The sequence below is a fragment of the Odocoileus virginianus genome, chromosome 24 (assembly GCF_023699985.2).
Source record: "Odocoileus virginianus isolate 20LAN1187 ecotype Illinois chromosome 24, Ovbor_1.2, whole genome shotgun sequence".
NCBI lineage: Eukaryota > Metazoa > Chordata > Mammalia > Artiodactyla > Cervidae > Odocoileus > Odocoileus virginianus.
The window spans coordinates 24,345,718-24,364,721 of NC_069697.1; the positions used below are offsets into that span (position 1 = coordinate 24,345,718).

Here is a 19,004-nt window from a genome sequence, read left to right on the forward strand (position 1 = left end):
CTAAAATTCAAGTCGCTTGAAAAGTTCCCATGGGTTACCCAGAGCCTTCTTCCCAAGGGCAGAGGCCGTGTGCTGAGGAAAGATTTGTGCAGCCTCTGAGAGGATATTTTGGCTGGCAAATCTAAATCCAAATATCCTGGTTTCCGGAATTTGCTCTTGGTCCCAGGTCTCCATGCAATGAGGTCTATTGTTTGCAGTTTCCTTTTCTAGCTCACAATCTTGCTGTCTTGGTCCCCAGCCCCTTGATGTGCCTGGAATGCCTTCAAGAAGGTAACACTCTTACCTTAGTGACAACTGAAAAACAAGGCACTATTTCTTACTTTGTAGCTTTAGCAAGTAGACTCAGCCATCTGATCCTCAGTCTCTTCTCATCAGATTTTAGTGTCCATCTGCTCACACCTACTCACTTTAGACCTAGCAGATAATAAGTGTAAAGAGAAAATGTCACTTAACTATACTTGATTTTCCGACCTAGAAGTTTCACAGACTCCACCTGGGTGGGCAGTTTTGTTTTGTTTTGGGGGTGAGGGAGCTGAAACCAGCCTCTGAGAGAAAGGTGGTTACATATAGATAGCCACACAATGAAACATTGTTCTGTCGTCCCTCTGCTGGCCTTGAGGCAACACAGCACAGACACCCTCTGGTGGCCTAACACCAGTCTTTACTTACTAGTGCTCCATAAAAACAAATTTGCCTAAACACAGAGATTCTTTCCAAACAGAAGAATAAAAATGTGTTCTTGATGTGCTCTCTAGTTTTAATTTCAGATCAAAACTAAAATAAAGGTTCCTTTTCTTTTCACGTCTGCAGATCAAACTCCTACTCCAACTCGATTCCTGAAGAACTGTGAAGAGGTGGGACTCTTCAATGAACTAGCTAGCTCCTTTGAACATGAATTCAAAAAAGCTGCAGATGAAGATGAAAAAAAGGCAAGAGGAGGGACTTTGGTAAAAAACTGGTGGTGTTCAGATCTAGGCAACTTGCACTGTGCCCTGGGATAATTTGCATAATTGGTTAAAGCAACAAATTATGGACTTGGTTCTGTAGAACTAGATAATACTCACTTATCTTGTCAGCCATTCAAGTCTTCAGGGGGTCCAGGTGATAGATAAGCACAAGTGTTGGGTCTTCATCAAAAACCAATTTTCTTGCCCTTCCAGTGGACATTGTTCAGTAATCTATTTTTTAATTATTTTTGTTCTGAATATGTTGAAGATGTTTTTAAAAAAAGTATAAATTACTCAAATTTTGTTATATAATTTTTTTTTTTTTTTTTTTTACCAAATCCCACTCTTACCTGAGCTAATCAGACTTCTCACCTAGATTGTTTTATTCAGCCAGCCAATCAGTAGACATTTACTGAATTTTGACTCTTTGTTTCAGTGTATGTAACTCCTACCTCCAAGTAACTGTAGTAATAGTCAAGACATTAAGCTTAAGGAAGGATGTTCTTAAAAGCCTTTCAAAGGAGATCAGCCAGGATGGTGAAAGAACCAGAAATTAGGTGACTTTGGGAACATTTAAAGAAACCGATTTTTTTTTAAATTTTTTTTCCTGCATACACATGTATATATATTTTATTGCATAGAAAGGATGATATTTGTCTCCTGTTTTATTTTCTTATTTTGATTTGGCCACACTCAGTGGCACTGGGGGGAGAAGGCAATGGCAACCCACTCCAGTACTCTCGCTTGGAAAATCCCATGGACAGAGGAGCCTGGTGGACTGCCATCTATGGGGTCACACAGAGTTGGAAACGACTGAAGCGACTTAGCAGCAGCAGTGGCATTGGGATGGTAGTTCACCAACCAGGGATCAAACCCATGCCCCCTGCAGTGGGAATGTGGAATCTTAACCACTGAACCACCAGGGAAGTGTGAAAAGAAATTTTATTGGAACAAAATTGCAGTCTTCAATAGTTGAAGAGTTTTTGTGTAAGAGAGGAGTTAAACTTACTCTGTGTGGCCCAGAAGTAGAAATAGGACCAAGATAGGAAGCTATCACAAGATATGTCCAATTATATGGAGGTCCCTTAGGATAGATATTGTGGAGAGGATTAAAATATTGGAATCACTGCAGATTCTGATGCTGTGATCCTGATTTTAACCTTTATATTCAAGATCCCTAAAGAATCCTTTAGTTTGGAAGATCAGAGGAAATAGTTCAAGAAGCAGAGTCGAAGAAAAATAGTTCCCATGGAATAAGGGGTTTGGGGGAAAAAGAAAAAGTCAGAGTTTACTCTATTTTGGAATTATAATTCTGGGTTATTAGTCACTACTTAAAATCAGATCTGTGTTCCATAATAATTCAGAAAAAATTCCAATATCTCTGTCTCAGAACATATACATATTAACACGTGTACCTCCCACAATTGCATGGTGCAGTGAGGCATGGAATCCCATCAAAATACAGGAAAGCCAAGACTTAAGCAAAAATTTCCAGGGAGGACTCTTTCCCTCTAAGAGGGAGATAGCAGTGAGAGAGTTTATTCTTAGGTTGGTCGATAAGGAGACCAGGGCCCTTGAAGAAAGCTCTGAGTTGTTATGGCAACAATCTCTTTCTACTGAGACCAACTTTCTTTAAGTCCAGAGCTAAGGATTACACAGCAAAACAGCACATCTTGCTCAATGGTATGTTTTTGCTTAAACTCTGTATATAGTATATAATAATTATATAACAACAGTGTATCTTTCTTGAAGACATGTTTTTCCTTAACAGAAACCTTCTGACTAATCCTATCAATTTAAGATTATGTTGTGGGAGTGGGTCTGATAAGACCTTTACAACCTGAAGATACTCTTTTGATCTGTTGTTGATACCAATTGCAAAAGTATATAAAGCCCCACCCAAACTAGTGATTGGGGCACTCATTGCCCACTTCTGATGTCTATGTCAGAAGCTGTCTCTTTTCACTGTAATAAAACTTCTGCTACACAAAAGCTCTGAGTGATAAAGCCTTGTCTCTGGCCCCGGATCAAAATTCTCTCCTCTGGAAGCCACAAATCCGACACCGTTCACTATAAACTATCAGCAGGTAAATCAAAAGAGTTTGTGCACAATTTTTCCATCCATCTTAAATTATAAGAATGAAGCGTTCCTATCACTGGGGGTCTTTCAAAGTTCTATAGCTTTCTATCATCTTCATTTCCTGTTATCTCCCACATATTAAAAGAAAGTGGGGGAAACTCAGTGGCATATATTTGTAGTTCTCATTTCAAATGGCAGAACTTGCCATGGTCTGCTCATGATTCTTTTTATCAATCAGTTGCTTACAATCTGTGTGGTATAATTCTATTTTACAGTTTCCCTATTTCATCCTCCCTGTCATTTCTTCCTTCCCCCAAACAAAGAAATCAGTCAAACTGTTTCCACCAGGTTGTGAAGTATTTTAAACCAAACTCATTATACGGAAATTCAAGAAAATTAGCCTCCTTTTAAAGGCTCCAAGTCTTTTCCACTGCCCTTTTAGCTCAGTTGACACAGTTAGTCAGGCCTTTACTCACTGGGCCTCTCTTGGTGTTTCTTCTTGCTTGGTCAGGGGTGGTCTTCACCTCTTCTTGATGAGAAGCATAGGCTCAGTGGAAAATCATCTCCAGGAGTGTTTTATGAGCCCAAAACTTCTCTGAACCACAACTTTTCTAGGAGATGCCCCTAGGAGATTTTAAACTTGTGGTTGTATTTACTTAGAGGCCTCTCCTTCCCACCACCCTCTGACTTCAGGGGTCCAAGAATTAGCCCAGTTGGACCTGACATTGGTGTAGATAAAAATGAGGGCAGAAATTGAAACCATCTTTGCTGTTGCTCATCCGTATCAGATTGGAGAGAAAGAACCATTACCACCTTCTCTAATGTAGTAGATACCAGATTATCTTCAATTTTCTCAAATACCAGGATTTCTAGTGATTAAGATAGCAAGGGATAAATTAAAAACAAGCTCCTCTTTCACCAAGAAGCCTAGGATGTGGGAAGAATAGAACAAAGAATCCCCTTTGTCATGAAACTGAACTGCAATGCCAGCCTCCCTGTTGTGGTGCAGTATCAGGGTCATCTTAGATGGTTTATTGTTCTCTTCAAAGCCACTTAACGGCTCCCCATTTCTGTGAGGTGATTGCACCACTGCCAGAAAAGTACTCTTTCCCTTCTGGTTTTCTCCAGTCCTGCCCCTAGGACCAAGTTCTAGTTTCTTTCACTGATCAAATGATCAAGCCTTTCCTTTCTTTGTTACCCCAAAACCCTATCTTCCTAACTTCTAGCCTCTAGCACCAGATTTTGGGGTGAGAACACCATCAGGCATAGAGAGTTCCCCAGAAAAGACAGTTCTTGTTTCATTGACAGTACTTTAATAGCCAATTTTATTTTGTTTGCGTTTGATAATTGGGTAACCTAGTCATTCTGATTGTCAGAAAACATGTTCACAGCTCTCTAGTAGCCAACGGAGCTGGTTGAGAATAGGAAGGCACTGGATTCAGGAATCGTTGTACTTTCCTGAAAAATAATCATAGTATTTGATGGATAAATGACATCTTTTTATTTTCTCCTTTCAGGGTCTTCATAGGCATTTTAAGGTTTTTTTTTTCCCCTGCTTTCAGAATCTTTATCAGCATTCATCAGTGGTTAGGCAGCTATAAATAACTTCATTTTATAGTTGGGAAACAGAAACCCTGAGAAGTTAAAGGATTTGTCAGAGTTGTGTGTAAATCCTGGGTTCCACGTTTCTTTGACTTTCAGTTTGGTACTTTGACCAAGGATTGAACTTCTTAGAAGTATAGTCCCTCATCTTTTAACTGGGAAGATATAGATTAAACCTGAAGGGAATCATGGGATTGAACTATGCTCATTTCTCTCTTTTAACAGGCTGCTTCTGGGCCCCTTGACATGTCTCTGCCTTCTACACCAGACATCAAAATCAAAGAAGAAGAGCCAGTGGAGGTAGACTCATCCCCTCCTGAGAGTCCTGCCTCTAGCCCTTGCTCCCCACCACTTAAGGAGAAGGTAAAGCTGTTTACCAAGAGTCATCTGAAACTTGAATTGATAGATGATGTTTTGATGCGATAGTTGTATAAACATAGGGTGATACAGAAGGATTGATTAGGTTTAAATAAATGTTAATTGTTTAGAGGATTTATATAAATTACACCTATTCTCTGACCCAGCAACTCCACTTCTAAGTCTGTATGGAAGAGAAGTTAGTGCATATGTCCACCAAAGGAAGTATATAACGATGTTCATAGCAGTTGTATTCATCAGTTCAGTTCAGTTCAGTCACTCAGTTGTATCCGACTCTTTGCAACCCCTGAACCGCAGCACGCCAGGCCTCCCTGTCCATCACCAGCTCCTGGAATTCACCCAAACTCATGTCCGTTGAGTTGGTAATACCATCCAACCATCTCATCCTCTGTCATCTCCTTCTCCTCCTACCCTTAATCTTTCCCAGCATCAGGGTCTTTTCAAATGAGTCAGCTCTTCACATTAGGTGGCCAAAGTATTGGACTTTCAGCTTCAACAACAGTCCTTCCAATGAACACCCAGGACTGATCTTCTTTAGGATGGACTGGTTGGATCTCCTTGCAGTCCAAGGGACTTCCAAGAGTCTTCTCCAACACTTCTCCAACACCACAATTCAAAAGCATCAATTCTTTGGTGCTTAGCTTTCTTTATAGTCCAACTCTCACATCCATACATGACCAATGGAAAAACCATAGCCTTGACTAGATGGACCTTTGTTGACAAAGTAATGTCTCTGCTTTTTAATATGCTGTCTAGGTTGGTCATGACTTTCCTTCCAAGGAGTAAACGTCTTTTAATTTCATGGGTGCAATCACCATCTGCAGTGATTTACGAGGCCAAAAAAATAAAGTCTGTCACTGTTTCCCCATCTATTTGCCGTGAAGTGATGGACCGGATGCCATGATCTTAGTTTTCTGAATGTTGAGCTTTAAGCCAACGTTTTCACTTTCCTCTTTCACTTTCATCAGGAGGCTCTTTAGTTCTTCTTCACTTTCTGCCATAAGGGTGGTGTCATCTGCATATCTGAGGTTATTGATATTTCTCCCGGCAACCTTGATTCCAGCTTGTGCTTCTTCCAGCCCAGCGTTTCTCATGATGTACTCTGCATGCAAGTTAAATAAGCAGGGTGACAGTATACAGCGTTGACGTACACCTTTTCCTATTTGGAACCAGTCTATTGTTCCATGTCCAGTTCTAATGGTTGCTTCCTGACCTGCAAACAGATTTCTCAGGAGGCAATCAGGTGGTCTGGTATTCCCATCTCTTTCAGAATTTTCTACAGTTTATTGTGATCCACACAGTCAAAGGCTTTGGCATAGTCAATAAAGCAGAAATAGATGTTTTTCTGGAACTCTCTTGTTTTTTTTTATGATCCAGTGGATGTTGGCAATTTGATCTCTGGTTCCTCTGCCTTTTCTAAAACCAGCTTGAACATCTGGAAGTTCACAGTTCACGTATTGCTGAAGCCTGACTTAGAGTATATTAAGCATCACTTTATGAACGTGTGAGATGAGTGCAATTGTGCGGTAGTTTAAGCATTCTTTGGCATTGCCTTTCTTTGGGATTGGAATGAAAACTGACCTTTTCTGGTCCTGTGGCCACTGCTGAGTTTTCCAAATTTGCTGACATATTGAATGCAGCACTTTCACAGCATCATCTTTTAGAATTTGAAATAGCTCAACTGGAATTCCATCACCTCCACTAGCTTTTTTCGTAGTGATGCTTCCTAAGGCCCACTTGACTTCTCATTCCAGGATGTCTGGCTCTAGGTGAGTGATCACACCATTGTGATTATCTGGGTCATAAAGCTCTTTTTCATACAGTTCTTCTGTGTATTCTTGCCATCTCTTCTTAATATCTTCTGCTTCTGTTAGGTCCATACCATTTCTGTCCTTTATCAAACCCATTTTTGCCTGAAATGTTCCCTTGGTATCTCTAATTTTCTTGAAGAGATCTCTAGTCTTTCCCATTCTATTGTTTTTCTGTATTTCTTTGCATTGATAGCTGAGGAAGGCTTTCGTATCTCTCCTTGCTATTCTTTGGCACTCTGCATTCAGATGCTTATATCTTTCCTTTTCTCCTTTGCTTTTTACTTCTCTTCCTTTCACAGCCATTTGTAAGGCCTCCTCAGACAACCGTTTTGCCTTTTTGCATTTATTTTTCTTTGGGATGGTTTTGATTCCTGTCTCCTGTACAATGTCTCAAACCTCCGTCCATAGCTCATCAGGCACTCTGTCTATCAGATCTAGTCCCCTAAATCTATTTCTCACTTCCACTGTATAATCATAGGGGATTTGATTTAGGTCATACACGAATGTCCTAGTGGTTTCCCCACTTTCTTGAATGTGATTAATATTCATAGTAGTCAAAAAAACTGGAAGCAGTCTAAAGGTCTTTCAACAAGAGAATAAATAAATGGTGGTATATTTTAAAAATGGAATACCACATGGCATTAAAAAAGAATAGAATAATGATATATACAGCAATGTGGACATTATGTTGAACAACAGCAACAACAAATTTCAGACACAAAAGTACATACCATGTGAAGCCATTTACATCAGATTCAAGAAGAGGCAAAATTGGGACTTCTCTGGCAAACTATTGGTTAAGACTGTGAGCTCCCAATGTAGGGGGCATGGGTTTGATCCCTGGTTGGGGGACTGACATCCCACATGCCATATAGCCAAGAAGAAAAAGTAAAGAAGAGGCAAAACTATTTGAAGATGATAGAATTCATCTTCAAACTCTTTGCCTATTTTTTTTTTCAATTTATTTATTTTTAATTGGAGGAAACCCTTTACCTCTTGAGGGAAGGTATGAATTAGGAAGGAACACAGAAGAATGTTCTGGGGTGCTAAAAATGGGCTTTGTTTTTAGTTTGCATATATAGTTTTGTTTTATCCTTTAAATTTATATACTTTACTATATGTATATTGTACTAGATCATGTATGTTGTACTACTTCAATTAATAAGTGAAAATGAAAGATAACATAATTCATACATTGAACATTCAACCATTTAGAAAAAAAATCTTCCCATAGGAACATTTTTTAGTGATTCAAAGGAAATATTTATCAGAATTCTTAGTGTTACTTTTTAAAGCAAGCACTTTGTGAGATATTATTTTTCATAAATTTATTTAAATATAGTACACATACAGAAAAGTGCAGAAATTTTAAGTATACAGCTTACTGAATTTTCACAAAGTTTACAGTGTATATAACCAACACCTTGAAAATACTATCAGAACCTCAGGAGTCTCCTTATGCCCCCTTCCAGTCTCTATTGTGCTACCTGTGATTATTTAGTATCCACTGTGGATAGAGCATCTGTACCTCATCTTAACCTTCCTCCAAAACTAGTTTGCTAACATCTCAAAACTATCCCCTCCATAAACACTGCAGCTATCCTCCACTCCTCCTCTTTCCAGCAGCAGCCAGGTCCTAGAAGCTGCTTAGAGAGGTTTTCAGGGCCACCATGGGCACTGGCAGTCTAAGATCCTAAAGAGTTAACAATGGGAAGCAGTTTGTTTTATTCACAATATGGTCATTATTCAAACATCCATAGCCCTTTTTTAAACGGGTCTATAGGAGATACTGGATTGCCTTATCACCAGTCTTATACTTGTCTCTTCCCATTAGAGATCAGTGGACACTTGAGCATCAAGTTTAGAATGAAAGTACCTAGATCATGAAAAATTATAATGCTCCTGGGATTTCCCTTTTGGTCCAGTGGTTAAGACTCCATGCTTCCACTAACTACAGGGGGTGCAGGTTCAATCCCTGGTTGGGGAACTAAGATCCCACATGCTGCACAGCATGGCCTCAAAACAAACAAAAATTATATCACTCCTTAGAATTTATATGATACTGTAATGCTTCTGCAGAGATTTCAAGTGGTCTTCCAACTGTCATCCCACTCATATTGCCATTATCCCTGGAAGGGAGATAACCAAAGGTCTTAAGTCAGCAATCCTTCTGAATGGGTGAGAGATCCATGATCACCATGGAATCAGGTCATGATTTACCTTAGTAGCCTGAGTGCTCTTTCCAATAAATTTATACTAGATTTTACCAGCTCTGTATTTCCCTATAAGCAGCCCCTTAAAGCATTTTGTGATCTGTTGGTTCTTCTCCCCAGGATGTTGCCCCAAAGCCTGTTGTGATCTCTACTCCCACGCCTACCATCGTACGCCCTGGCTCCCTGCCTCTCCATTTGGGCTATGATCCACTTCACCCAACTCTTCCTTCCCCAACCTCCGTCATCACACAGGCTCCCCCATCCAACAGGCAACTGGGGTAAGTATAGAGAGCAGGGAGAAGCAGCAAAGCTTAAATCTCTTTCTTCTGTATGAAATTATTTTATAAAATAGAGACTGTTTCTGAATTCTCAAGGAAAACAAGTTACTGAAATTGTGTCTCAAAATGAATTATTTTTGCCCCATAAACAGAATCTTCTTTACCTTTTTGGTAGGCAAGCAAGTATTTATTTGAGCGTGTACTTCCTTAATTTGGAGGTTTAATACTTATTCAGCCTAAAAGAAGAATCCTTCGAACTTTAGTGGTTGAGGTCACACAGGGAAGTAAATATTTAGTTCTTGGCCTCAATTTTATAGAAGTTTATGGAGGAACTACTGAATGAGGGGCTGAAACCCATTAAGTCATCTTTTTTTAAGTCTGGTTGTTCCCCTCAGTCCCAGTTAAGGTTCTTGGTCTTTGCTATTCCTAATTTTGTCTATCTATTTGTCTTCACTCCTAGCATGGCCCATGCAGATTTCCTAATGAGATGACTTAAGATCCTGTCTCCAGGTACCCATGGGTTTAAGAGGTTGTTGTCAGGCTTCAGCCTCTGAAAGCTTATTGTTTTCTAGACCCATTAAGGAAAATACAAAGGGATGGCTTCCTTCTTAGAGTAGAACAAAACATGGGAAGGAACAGGAGTAACTTACTAAGATTTGGCTATCATATGACATAATTCAGCTTTGCAAAATGGCAACTTTGGTAGCAGTCCTTGTCTAAGGCAGCACAGAATTTTACATGCCAGTGGTAGGAATGTTTGTTGTTCTAAACTCAATAGTTAGCTTCCCTCCCACTTGAATTCAGTGGTGTTTGCTTAATTTGCAAGGTGTAAAAATCTTGCCATTTCTCTCCATCTATAAGGTGAGGTAAGTAGCATTCCCTGCTTTATCTGCATTCATGAGGCTGTCAACATTTTGCAGTGTTACCATAACTAGAAAAGACTGGGAAATCTGCTGTAATTACAGGAGGAAGATTTGGCAAAAGGGTTTGTATCGTGAGCATTTCACTTCATATCTTCTGTAGGTCTCCCACCGGCTCCCTCCCTCTCGTCATGCATCTTGCTAATGGACAGACCATGCCTATGCTGCCAGGGCCTCCAGTACAGATGCCTTCTGTTATATCGGTGAGCTCTGTAGTTAGGGCAGCCAACCCTACCAACACGTGAAGCCCTCCCTTCCACCTGAATGCTCATAAACACACATGAGCCCCAGGGAAACATGGGCTCTGGTCTGTATTAGTTGAGCATGGCAGCCTGCCCATACTTTTCACTAACCTCTGCCAATCCAGCACTATGGAACACTAGACAAAGGCTCATCTGGACCGTTGGCTCCTGGTCTAGGAATTGATCTTGCCAACCTGCTGATTGGCTTATTTCACTTGGCACTAAGTACCTCACAAATTGCCCACCACTTTCCTCAAGATAAAGCCTCAGCCTTTCCCATAGAAACTGTCACAGCACTGAAGGAGTAGATCCCTTATCCTGTGGTGCTCCATGAGGGAAGGTATTTCCCAGACTTTCTGCATGCCCCATGGGCAGGGTGCATAGAACAGGCCCTAATGTGCCAGCCTCAAAAGCACTTCATTTGGGGAAGCTATAGCCGCACTAATAGCATTGTGTTCCCTTCTGATTTTTCTTCTTCCCTTGGTCCAGCTGGCCAGACCTGTCTCTATGGTGCCCAACATTCCTGGTATCCCTGGCCCACCAGTTAACAGCAGTGGTTCCATTTCTCCCTCTGGCCACCCTATGCCATCAGAAGCCAAGATGGTGAGTACATCCCAACCTGGAGCAATGCTGACCCTTCTGAAAGAAATGGTATCTTCTGGGGCTTGCAGAGCTAAAAGACCTACCCAGTTGTGGGGTCTGGAGAAGAATAGACCCTGATTCATGACTCTTATCTCCTCTCTTCCACCTTTAGAGCCTAGTACATAGGCCATGGCAGTGAAAAAAAGCAGCACAGATTGTTTGGATGGAACTCTTGCTGTTTCAGTTCCAGGGTGACAGATGGAGGGTGGATGAGTGGGCAGGAGAGCTGGCCAAGAGGTGAATAACTGCGTAACCAGCCCCTGGCCAGGTTCCAGGGTAGAGCTTTCATCTGGACTCTATTGCTTCAACAACCCCAACCCTCCAACTGTGCCCAGGATGATAGTGAGGGAACAGAATAGGTATTTTAGGGGTCATGTGCACACACTCTCTCTCTCTGTCATTTTCTTTTAATCCCTTTGTTAAGGGAAAATCAGTGTGGGAATTTTGTCTGTAAGGTCAGTAATAAAATCTAAGCCCACTTTTCTCACTCTTAATAAAATCTCACCCTTAACAAGCTATTTTTTTTTATCTTTTACCACAGAGACTAAAAGCTACCCTAACCCACCAAGTCTCCTCAATCAATGGTGGTTGTGGAATGGTGGTGGGGACTGCCAGCACCATGGTGACAGCCCGTCCAGAGCAAAGCCAGATCCTCATCCAGCACCCTGACGCCCCATCCCCTGCCCAGCCACAGGTCAGTTAGACCCTTGGATGGGGGAACCAGCTTGTCGCTATTACTCTTTAAGTCATATCTTGTTTTTTCAAGGAGCAGGAAAATGAAGGAGGAATGGATTTCAGCCTTCTGGGCTTCGACTTGCACTTTGTTTCTTGTTGACAGTTTGACAGTAGCAAAATGCACTCTGCTTCATCCATCCTTTTGTTAGATAAAATGCAAGCAGACTGGATAATGCAGAACTGCCACAGAGGAGGTCTCAGTTTTTGTTTTCTGGTTTTTTGTTATTTTTACATGTGAGTGCTCTATCTGCAGAAACCTCTAAAATGTGACAGAACCTCATTTCAAGCTACTTTATACAACAGAGTCTCTAGTCTCTCCTATCTTAACCCCCACCAACCCCCCAAAAAACTTAACTGATTATATTTATGCAAAAATCAGATACTAACAATATATTAATAAAATATGATGTTACAGCATTAAGATGGCTCAGTAAACAAACATACCCCAAAAAACACTTTTTCCTTATCAATTTAATCTCTTTTTATCAGGAGGAGAAATTAAAGTCTTAAAAAAGCCAGAGAGATCTTCTTTAGAAGCCCAATTCCTTTTTCTCAAGGAGTCCTCAGTTTTACTAAGTTTCTCTGGAAACTGAGTAAACCTTGGTTTCGTATTGTCTGTACTGGTTAGGTGACAACAACCTGATATCAGTTTGTAGAGTTACATCTTTGGCCCATCCCCTTTTCCTGATGTCACCACCTGCTTCATCAGTTACCACCACGTGTCCTAACATTTAATGACCATATGCTGCCTTAAAGCTTGGCCAACAACAAAAGCTTTCATTTGAGTTTTCTTGTTAGAAGCTAAGCCTGCCCACCTTCCCGTAACCACTTCTGATGCCAGTCCCTTCTCGAGATGGTAAAGCAGCAGCCCCCTTGCCCAAACTGTGCTGCTTCCCCCTTAGGAAATGCCATGACTTCATTTTTAGTTACCACTAATTCCTTTCCTTCTTATTCTTCCCATGTGTCTCTTGGTCTATTCTCTTACCTCCATTCCCTGCATATATTAGTACATTGCCTATGAGAGAGTAGGAATCCATCATTTCCTTTTTCCCATTCTCCTCCTCAATCACTAGTCTTTACATGTGTACCAGTGAGCTCAGGACAAAAAGCAACTTGAAAATCACAAGAGAATCTGTGTAAACTTCCCTTAGTACAGTGAGAAGCAGCAACCCCAAGGCCTGTAGTTCATTAAAATGAGTTTGAAATTTCTTCTCCACATTTTTTCTTTTGGGGGAGAGACTATTAATCTAAATAATTAAAATTATCTCTTCATTACCCATATTACTGGAGACTATGATTCAGTAGGGCCTGAAGTAGAATAAGATTCTGTTTTCTTATGAGTTTATGTTTATCCTCATGTACCTGATTTGAGCTCTGGCATTGGGAAACTACCAATATAGATGTTCTCTAATAGCAACAGATTCAGGAAGAATTTATTTTTGGCATTGTTTTACATTACATAGTTTCTTTATACAGATGGTTGACCTTTCTATATTTTAATTTTGGCCATTATTATAAGATTGGTCTATCTTCTTTGAATACATACCAGCTAACAGAAAAGGAAGATGATTCAAAAGTGCTTTAGAAACAAGAGACATCAGCCTAAAGTTTAAAAATAAAAGATAAGGGCTTCCCCATCAGTCCAGTAGTTTAAGCATCCACCTTGAAATGCAAGGGACACCCATTTGATCCCTGGCCTGGGAAGATCCCACATGCCATGGGTCAGCTGAGCTCGTGCACCACAACTACTGAAGCCCGAGTACCCTAAAACCCATGCTCCACAACAAGAGAAGTCACCATAATGAGAAGCCCTCAGAAAGCAAGGGGAGAATAGACCCCACTTACCACAACTAGAGAAAGCCCACACATAGCAACAAAGACCCAGCACAGCCAAAAATAAATAAATTTTTTTTTAAAAAAAGATGGTCTCGGGGACTTCCCTGGTGGTCCAGTGGTTAAGACTTCACCTTCCAATGCAAGGGGTGGGTGCAGGTTTGATCCCTGGTCTGGAAGCTAAGTTCCCACATGCCTTGAGACCAAAGAAACATTAAAAAAAAAAAAAACTAAATTGTAATAAATTCAATAAAAACTTAAAAAAATAAAAAGATGGTCTTAAATCACCAACTTGTAAAGGGATTTTAAGATGTTTTTCTTTTTAAAAACAAACAGAACAAACAAAGCAGGAAGCAGGGACATTGTTGAGGATGATTAATGACTGATTTTACATAAAAAGAATATACTAGGGGTTCCCTGGTGGCCTGATGGTTAAGATTCCAGGCTTTCACTGCCAGGGCCCAGGTTCAGTCCCTGCTCAGGGAATTGAGATCCCTCAAGCCTCATGGTACAGCCAAAAAAAAAAAAAAAAAAGAATTTGCTAATTCATATATATCTCCATGATAGTTCATATCTCACTGATGGTTAAATCTTTTCTCTTTTTCTGGAACTTACAGCATGCAGTTGTTTGTCTATATTGCTTGGCCAAATCAGTAATTCTCCAATTTTTTATCCCACAATCTCCCTGAAAGTTCTCCTGACACTTCCCCTGATTATAGCTTCCCTGCCCACCATATTTCCTGTTAAGAAACAAAAAATGATCCTAGTTTCATTTTTGTCTGTCTGTCTCAGAAATAATCAGAGTTTCCAACTTAGTTTGTCTAAGTATGGAACTGAGAAGACTGAAAGGAAACAGGAGGCAGAATGAGGAACTACTGCAAAAGAGAAGCTAAGGGCCATAGTGAGATTTGCTATGGTGACAGAGGCTGGTAGATCCTTTAATCGGATCTTTGCCAGATCTTACATCAGGTTTAATTTGGAAAGGATTGACATTCCCTTCAAGTAACTCTTCCTTCTGGGCAACAGGTCTCACCAGCCCAACCCACTCCTAGTACTGGAGGTCGACGTCGGCGCACAGTTGATGAAGATCCAGATGAGCGGCGACAGCGCTTTCTAGAGCGTAACCGGGCTGCAGCCTCCCGCTGCCGTCAAAAGCGGAAGCTGTGGGTGTCCTCCCTAGAGAAGAAGGCTGAGGAACTCACTTCTCAGAACATTCAGCTGAGTGTGAGTGGGTCCTGGGTGCTTATTAGGATTGTTGAATCTGAAAAGCGATGTTGAATCATGAGAAAGTGGGACAATATAGTAGAAGATGATAATTCTTTAAATTAAGATGGATTCAGAACATACGCCAGGAAGAATACAGAAAGAATGTCCTACGAGTCAGACTTGAAATCTCTTCCCTGGGGACTGGAAAGTTCACTCATCATCTAATCCCAAGTCTGCTACAGAATGAGTCATCCATAGACCCTTTAGGATGAAGGAAAATAGATGAAGTGCCCCAGGGTGCTCTGTTAAATCATCAGTAAAATCTGCCGGGTAGTGGAACACCTAGAGGGAAAGTATTTGTCCAGATAATGCAGCTTAATAAAAGAAAGAAAGGCCTCTCTGACCTTCTGAGATGGCCTAACTCTATGAAGTGTGTTTCTTCCCCAAATGAGCTTTCTTTTGCTTAAAAAAAGAAAAGAAAAAAACCACACAAGTACAAATAGAACAGTTATAATCCAGATATTTTCTTGAATATTTCCCTTCTTCTGATTTTTTAAAAATATTTAGTTACAAAGATAATATATTTATATAACATATGTAGTATACACATACATACACACACAGAAGTAGAGATTAAAAATAAAAGTCTCTCTTCAGTATGTCTTTCCCAGTCTCATTCTATTCCTTATAGATAAGTTTGTACCTACCAGACCTATATATATTTCTAATATTTTTTCCATTTTTTAGCTTTTGTAGGGGAGCCAGGGAGGGACTGTATGTCTGTTTTAGCATAAAACAGTTATCTTCTGGAGATCTATTCATGTATACAGAGAACCTACCTAATTTTTTTCAATAGCTGTACAGTGTAGCATTCTGTAGTTTGGTTATAAGATTCAGATATTTATAATGTTTTTAACTTTTTGCCAGAACAGCAGTGCTGCAGTGTACATTGTATGCACTTGAGTAAATCGCTCTGTTAAATAGATTCGTGTAAGTAGGCTTTCCTAGTCGAAGGACATATGTATTATTAATTTTGATGCAATTATATTTACCCTACAAAGGAGTAATTTTTCTGTGTAAAATTCCTACTATCATTGTAAGCAGCTCCTGTCATTGAATTTGTGGCTCTATTGACTCTGGGCTATCTGAAGCTTTGCTGGATCTTTTCTAGACTCGAAGGAGAAAATCCAGGCAGCCTTCTGTCCTCACTCTGAGGATAGTCAGTGGGGCTTCAAGAGTGGAGCATGAATTTTCTTCATATTCTTTTCTTACCTTCCTCCTCAGAATGAAGTCACATTACTACGCAATGAGGTGGCTCAATTGAAACAGCTACTGTTAGCTCATAAAGACTGCCCAGTTACAGCACTACAGAAAAAGACTCAAGGCTATTTAGGTGAGTGTCTCACAACCTAAGCAATGTCAATCAGTCAGTAAACTGCATGTAATGAGTGTCTCAACTGTTTATAATTTTATAACCCCATTGTGAATGTTCTGGGGGGCCCAGACAGATGAGTGAGCAGCCTATGTAGAACAACCAGTCCTGCCAAAAAAATTTTTTGAAAACAGGATCCTAATTATCCTTTAGGAGATAAAGGGTAGCAATATATATTGGGTACATGTTTTGTATGAGGTACTGGACCATCTTCCCAGTTCTCTCATGAAACAGATATTACTTCGATTTATACTCACTCACATTAGTCTCTTACCTGAAGTTACACCGCTGGTGAAATGCCAGAGTCAAGATTCACATCCAGCTCTTCCTTATTCCAAAGCCACCATCTTAGTCTAAAGAGGATATAACAGCAGACGATACCTTGGGGTTTGTCAAGCATTGAGATTTGGCAGTATGTTTTATCTTTCTATGACAGGATCATGTTGGTTTCTGTTTGTAATCTGTGAACACATAATATAGAGCTCGGAAGAGCTGGTCACAGTCATGCTTGGGATAAGCACAATCCTGAAAGTAAAATTACTGTGAATAATTTGTTTATGGACAGTAAAAACTAATAAATCATTTCCCTTTACAAATTAAATTCATAGAAATGTTGGCTATCAAATTTTGATATATTGAATTATTTTTCCCCCTATCTTTATCATTTCAAAGATATGTTCCCATAGAAAGAGAGTGACTACATCACCAATTTTAAACATCTCTATTTAAATTTAATTTAAATTAAAACTCATTGGAAAAGACCCTGATGTTGGAAAAGATTGAGGGCAAGAGGAGAAGGGAGTGACAGAGGATGAGGTGGTTGGGTGGCATCACCAACTCAATGAACATGAGTTTGAGCAAACTCTGGGAGATAGTGAAGGACAGGGAAGCCTGGTGTGCTGCAGTTCATGGGGTCACAAAGAGTCAGACACGACTTAGCGAATGAACAACAATTTTAATTTTAATGTGTACTTCAGAGTACATTCATTCATCCAGCAGATATTGATTGAGCCTGTTCTAAGCACTGTTTTACATGCTGAGGGCATAATAGGGAACCAAATAGATTAAAGTCCCTGCCTGTAAGGGGCTTATATTTTAGTGGGTGAGACAGACAATAAGATAAATAGGTACAATATATATTATGTCAGATAAGAGTAAGTGCTTAGAAGAAAAAAAAACAGGGAAGATGAATATGAAATGTTAGCAACAGGGTTGAAATTTTAGATGAGGTGTTTTTTAACTTTTAAGGAATTGAGAGAGCTAGCCACGCATTAATATGGGAGAAAAGTACTGCAAGCAAGAGCAGCAACAAATGCAAAGACCCAAAGTGGGAGCAAGTATGGCACATTCTAGAATCATCAGGGAGGCTAGTGTGGCTGGATTGGAGAGAATGGGAACTAGAGAGTATTTGGAGATGAGGTAGGAGAGGTAATGGAGCATTAGCTCCAGTTAGCTGGGTGTGGTGTTCTATAAGCCAAGATAAGAAAGTATTTCAGGAAGTTTAGTGATCAGCAATTTCGAATCCTTTTGATGGGCTAAGGAAGACAAGGACTGAGTATTTATCAGTATGAAGTCTATTCATAGACTTCAGTAGGGTTTCTATTCAGTCCCTACAAGAACTCTGACAGGTAGTTAGTCTTTGAAATCACTTGTTACAGCAAAGATATATTTAGTTCCTACTGGGTGGTGTGGACATTGCGGTGAGTACCTGACACAAGACCAGCAAGACTCTCCCTATCTTTGAGAGACTCATAGGTAAGGTGAGCACAAGTGTGCCAAAGAGCCCCTAGACCAGAACTTCCTGCGGACAGGAAGCTTGTTTATTCTTTGTCTACCCCAGTGCCTGGCACATGGCCAATACTCAGTAAATCTTTGATGAATGAATGAAGTATGCTCTGAAAGCACAAATGATGAAATAGTTAAATTGCCTGAGCATAACAAAGAGGGCTTCACAGAGGAGGTAATATTTAAGTTGTGAAAGAAGACGCAGGCATTTATCAGGAGGTCAAAAATACAATCAACTGTTGGAATTTGCCCTTACTGAACACATCTCTGTTTAAAGAGCCAGAGAGGCTATCCAACATTTAGTGAAACTCCCTGATTGTTGAGCAACATGGGGATACCTTTGTATGCACCTCAGATACTTGTGTTTAGTAGTAAAATATTATTGTCACTTTATGTGGAGTGGTAGAACTCAGAATAAATGTGTTAAATCATTAATGCCTAGCTAGTTGACAGCCAGGAGGGTCTGACAGATCTCATGTAGTTGGTTGTGTTAACAGCCTTGGCCAAGGACTGGTCATTCATAACATGATTTGAGTGTAGCTTGATATTTATTAGGTTTATCTGTAGTGCAACTTCATGCTAAAGGAATATTAAAAATAACAGAATGATTGCAGTGTTGTGAGCATTAATGAGAGGATAGCTTAAAACAAGAGAGATTTATTTTAAATCACCTTTAAAGACATGAATAACAAGAAGAGTATTCCAGTGGGTTAATGAATTATGTAGAGACCAAGAAGCCAAGTAGTGTAATTAACATGTTGGGGGTTTGCTTTATTGGGATGAATAGGTTAATTTTGACCTAGCTTACTTCCCTTCTCACAACTGGTAGTTTCCTAGCTCATTTGTGCCCTATAAGCCAAGATTCTGGGAAGTTTCTCCCCCTAAAAATACGGGCTTCAT

The 19,004-nt window shown here is 40.1% G+C and overlaps 1 protein-coding gene across 6 annotated transcripts in view; it reads left to right on the forward strand.

Moving 5' to 3' along the window:
• LOC110138240 (cyclic AMP-dependent transcription factor ATF-7) overlaps positions 1-19,004 on the forward strand; it is a 91,464-nt gene that overhangs the window by 66,864 nt on the left and 5,596 nt on the right. For 5 of the 6 annotated variants that reach the window (XM_020895106.2, XM_020895111.2, XM_020895108.2 and 2 more), the window contains 8 exons: positions 811-929; positions 4,855-4,992; positions 9,152-9,309; positions 10,333-10,432; positions 10,961-11,074; positions 11,655-11,807; positions 14,708-14,905; positions 16,172-16,280. In XM_020895106.2, coding sequence (XP_020750765.1) covers positions 811-929; positions 4,855-4,992; positions 9,152-9,309; positions 10,333-10,432; positions 10,961-11,074; positions 11,655-11,807; positions 14,708-14,905; positions 16,172-16,280 — 1,089 coding nt within the window. The remainder of the gene's footprint in view (positions 1-810; positions 930-4,854; positions 4,993-9,151; positions 9,310-10,332; positions 10,433-10,960; positions 11,075-11,654; positions 11,808-14,707; positions 14,906-16,171; positions 16,281-19,004) is intronic. The other variant, XM_070454358.1, reaches the window with a different exon arrangement.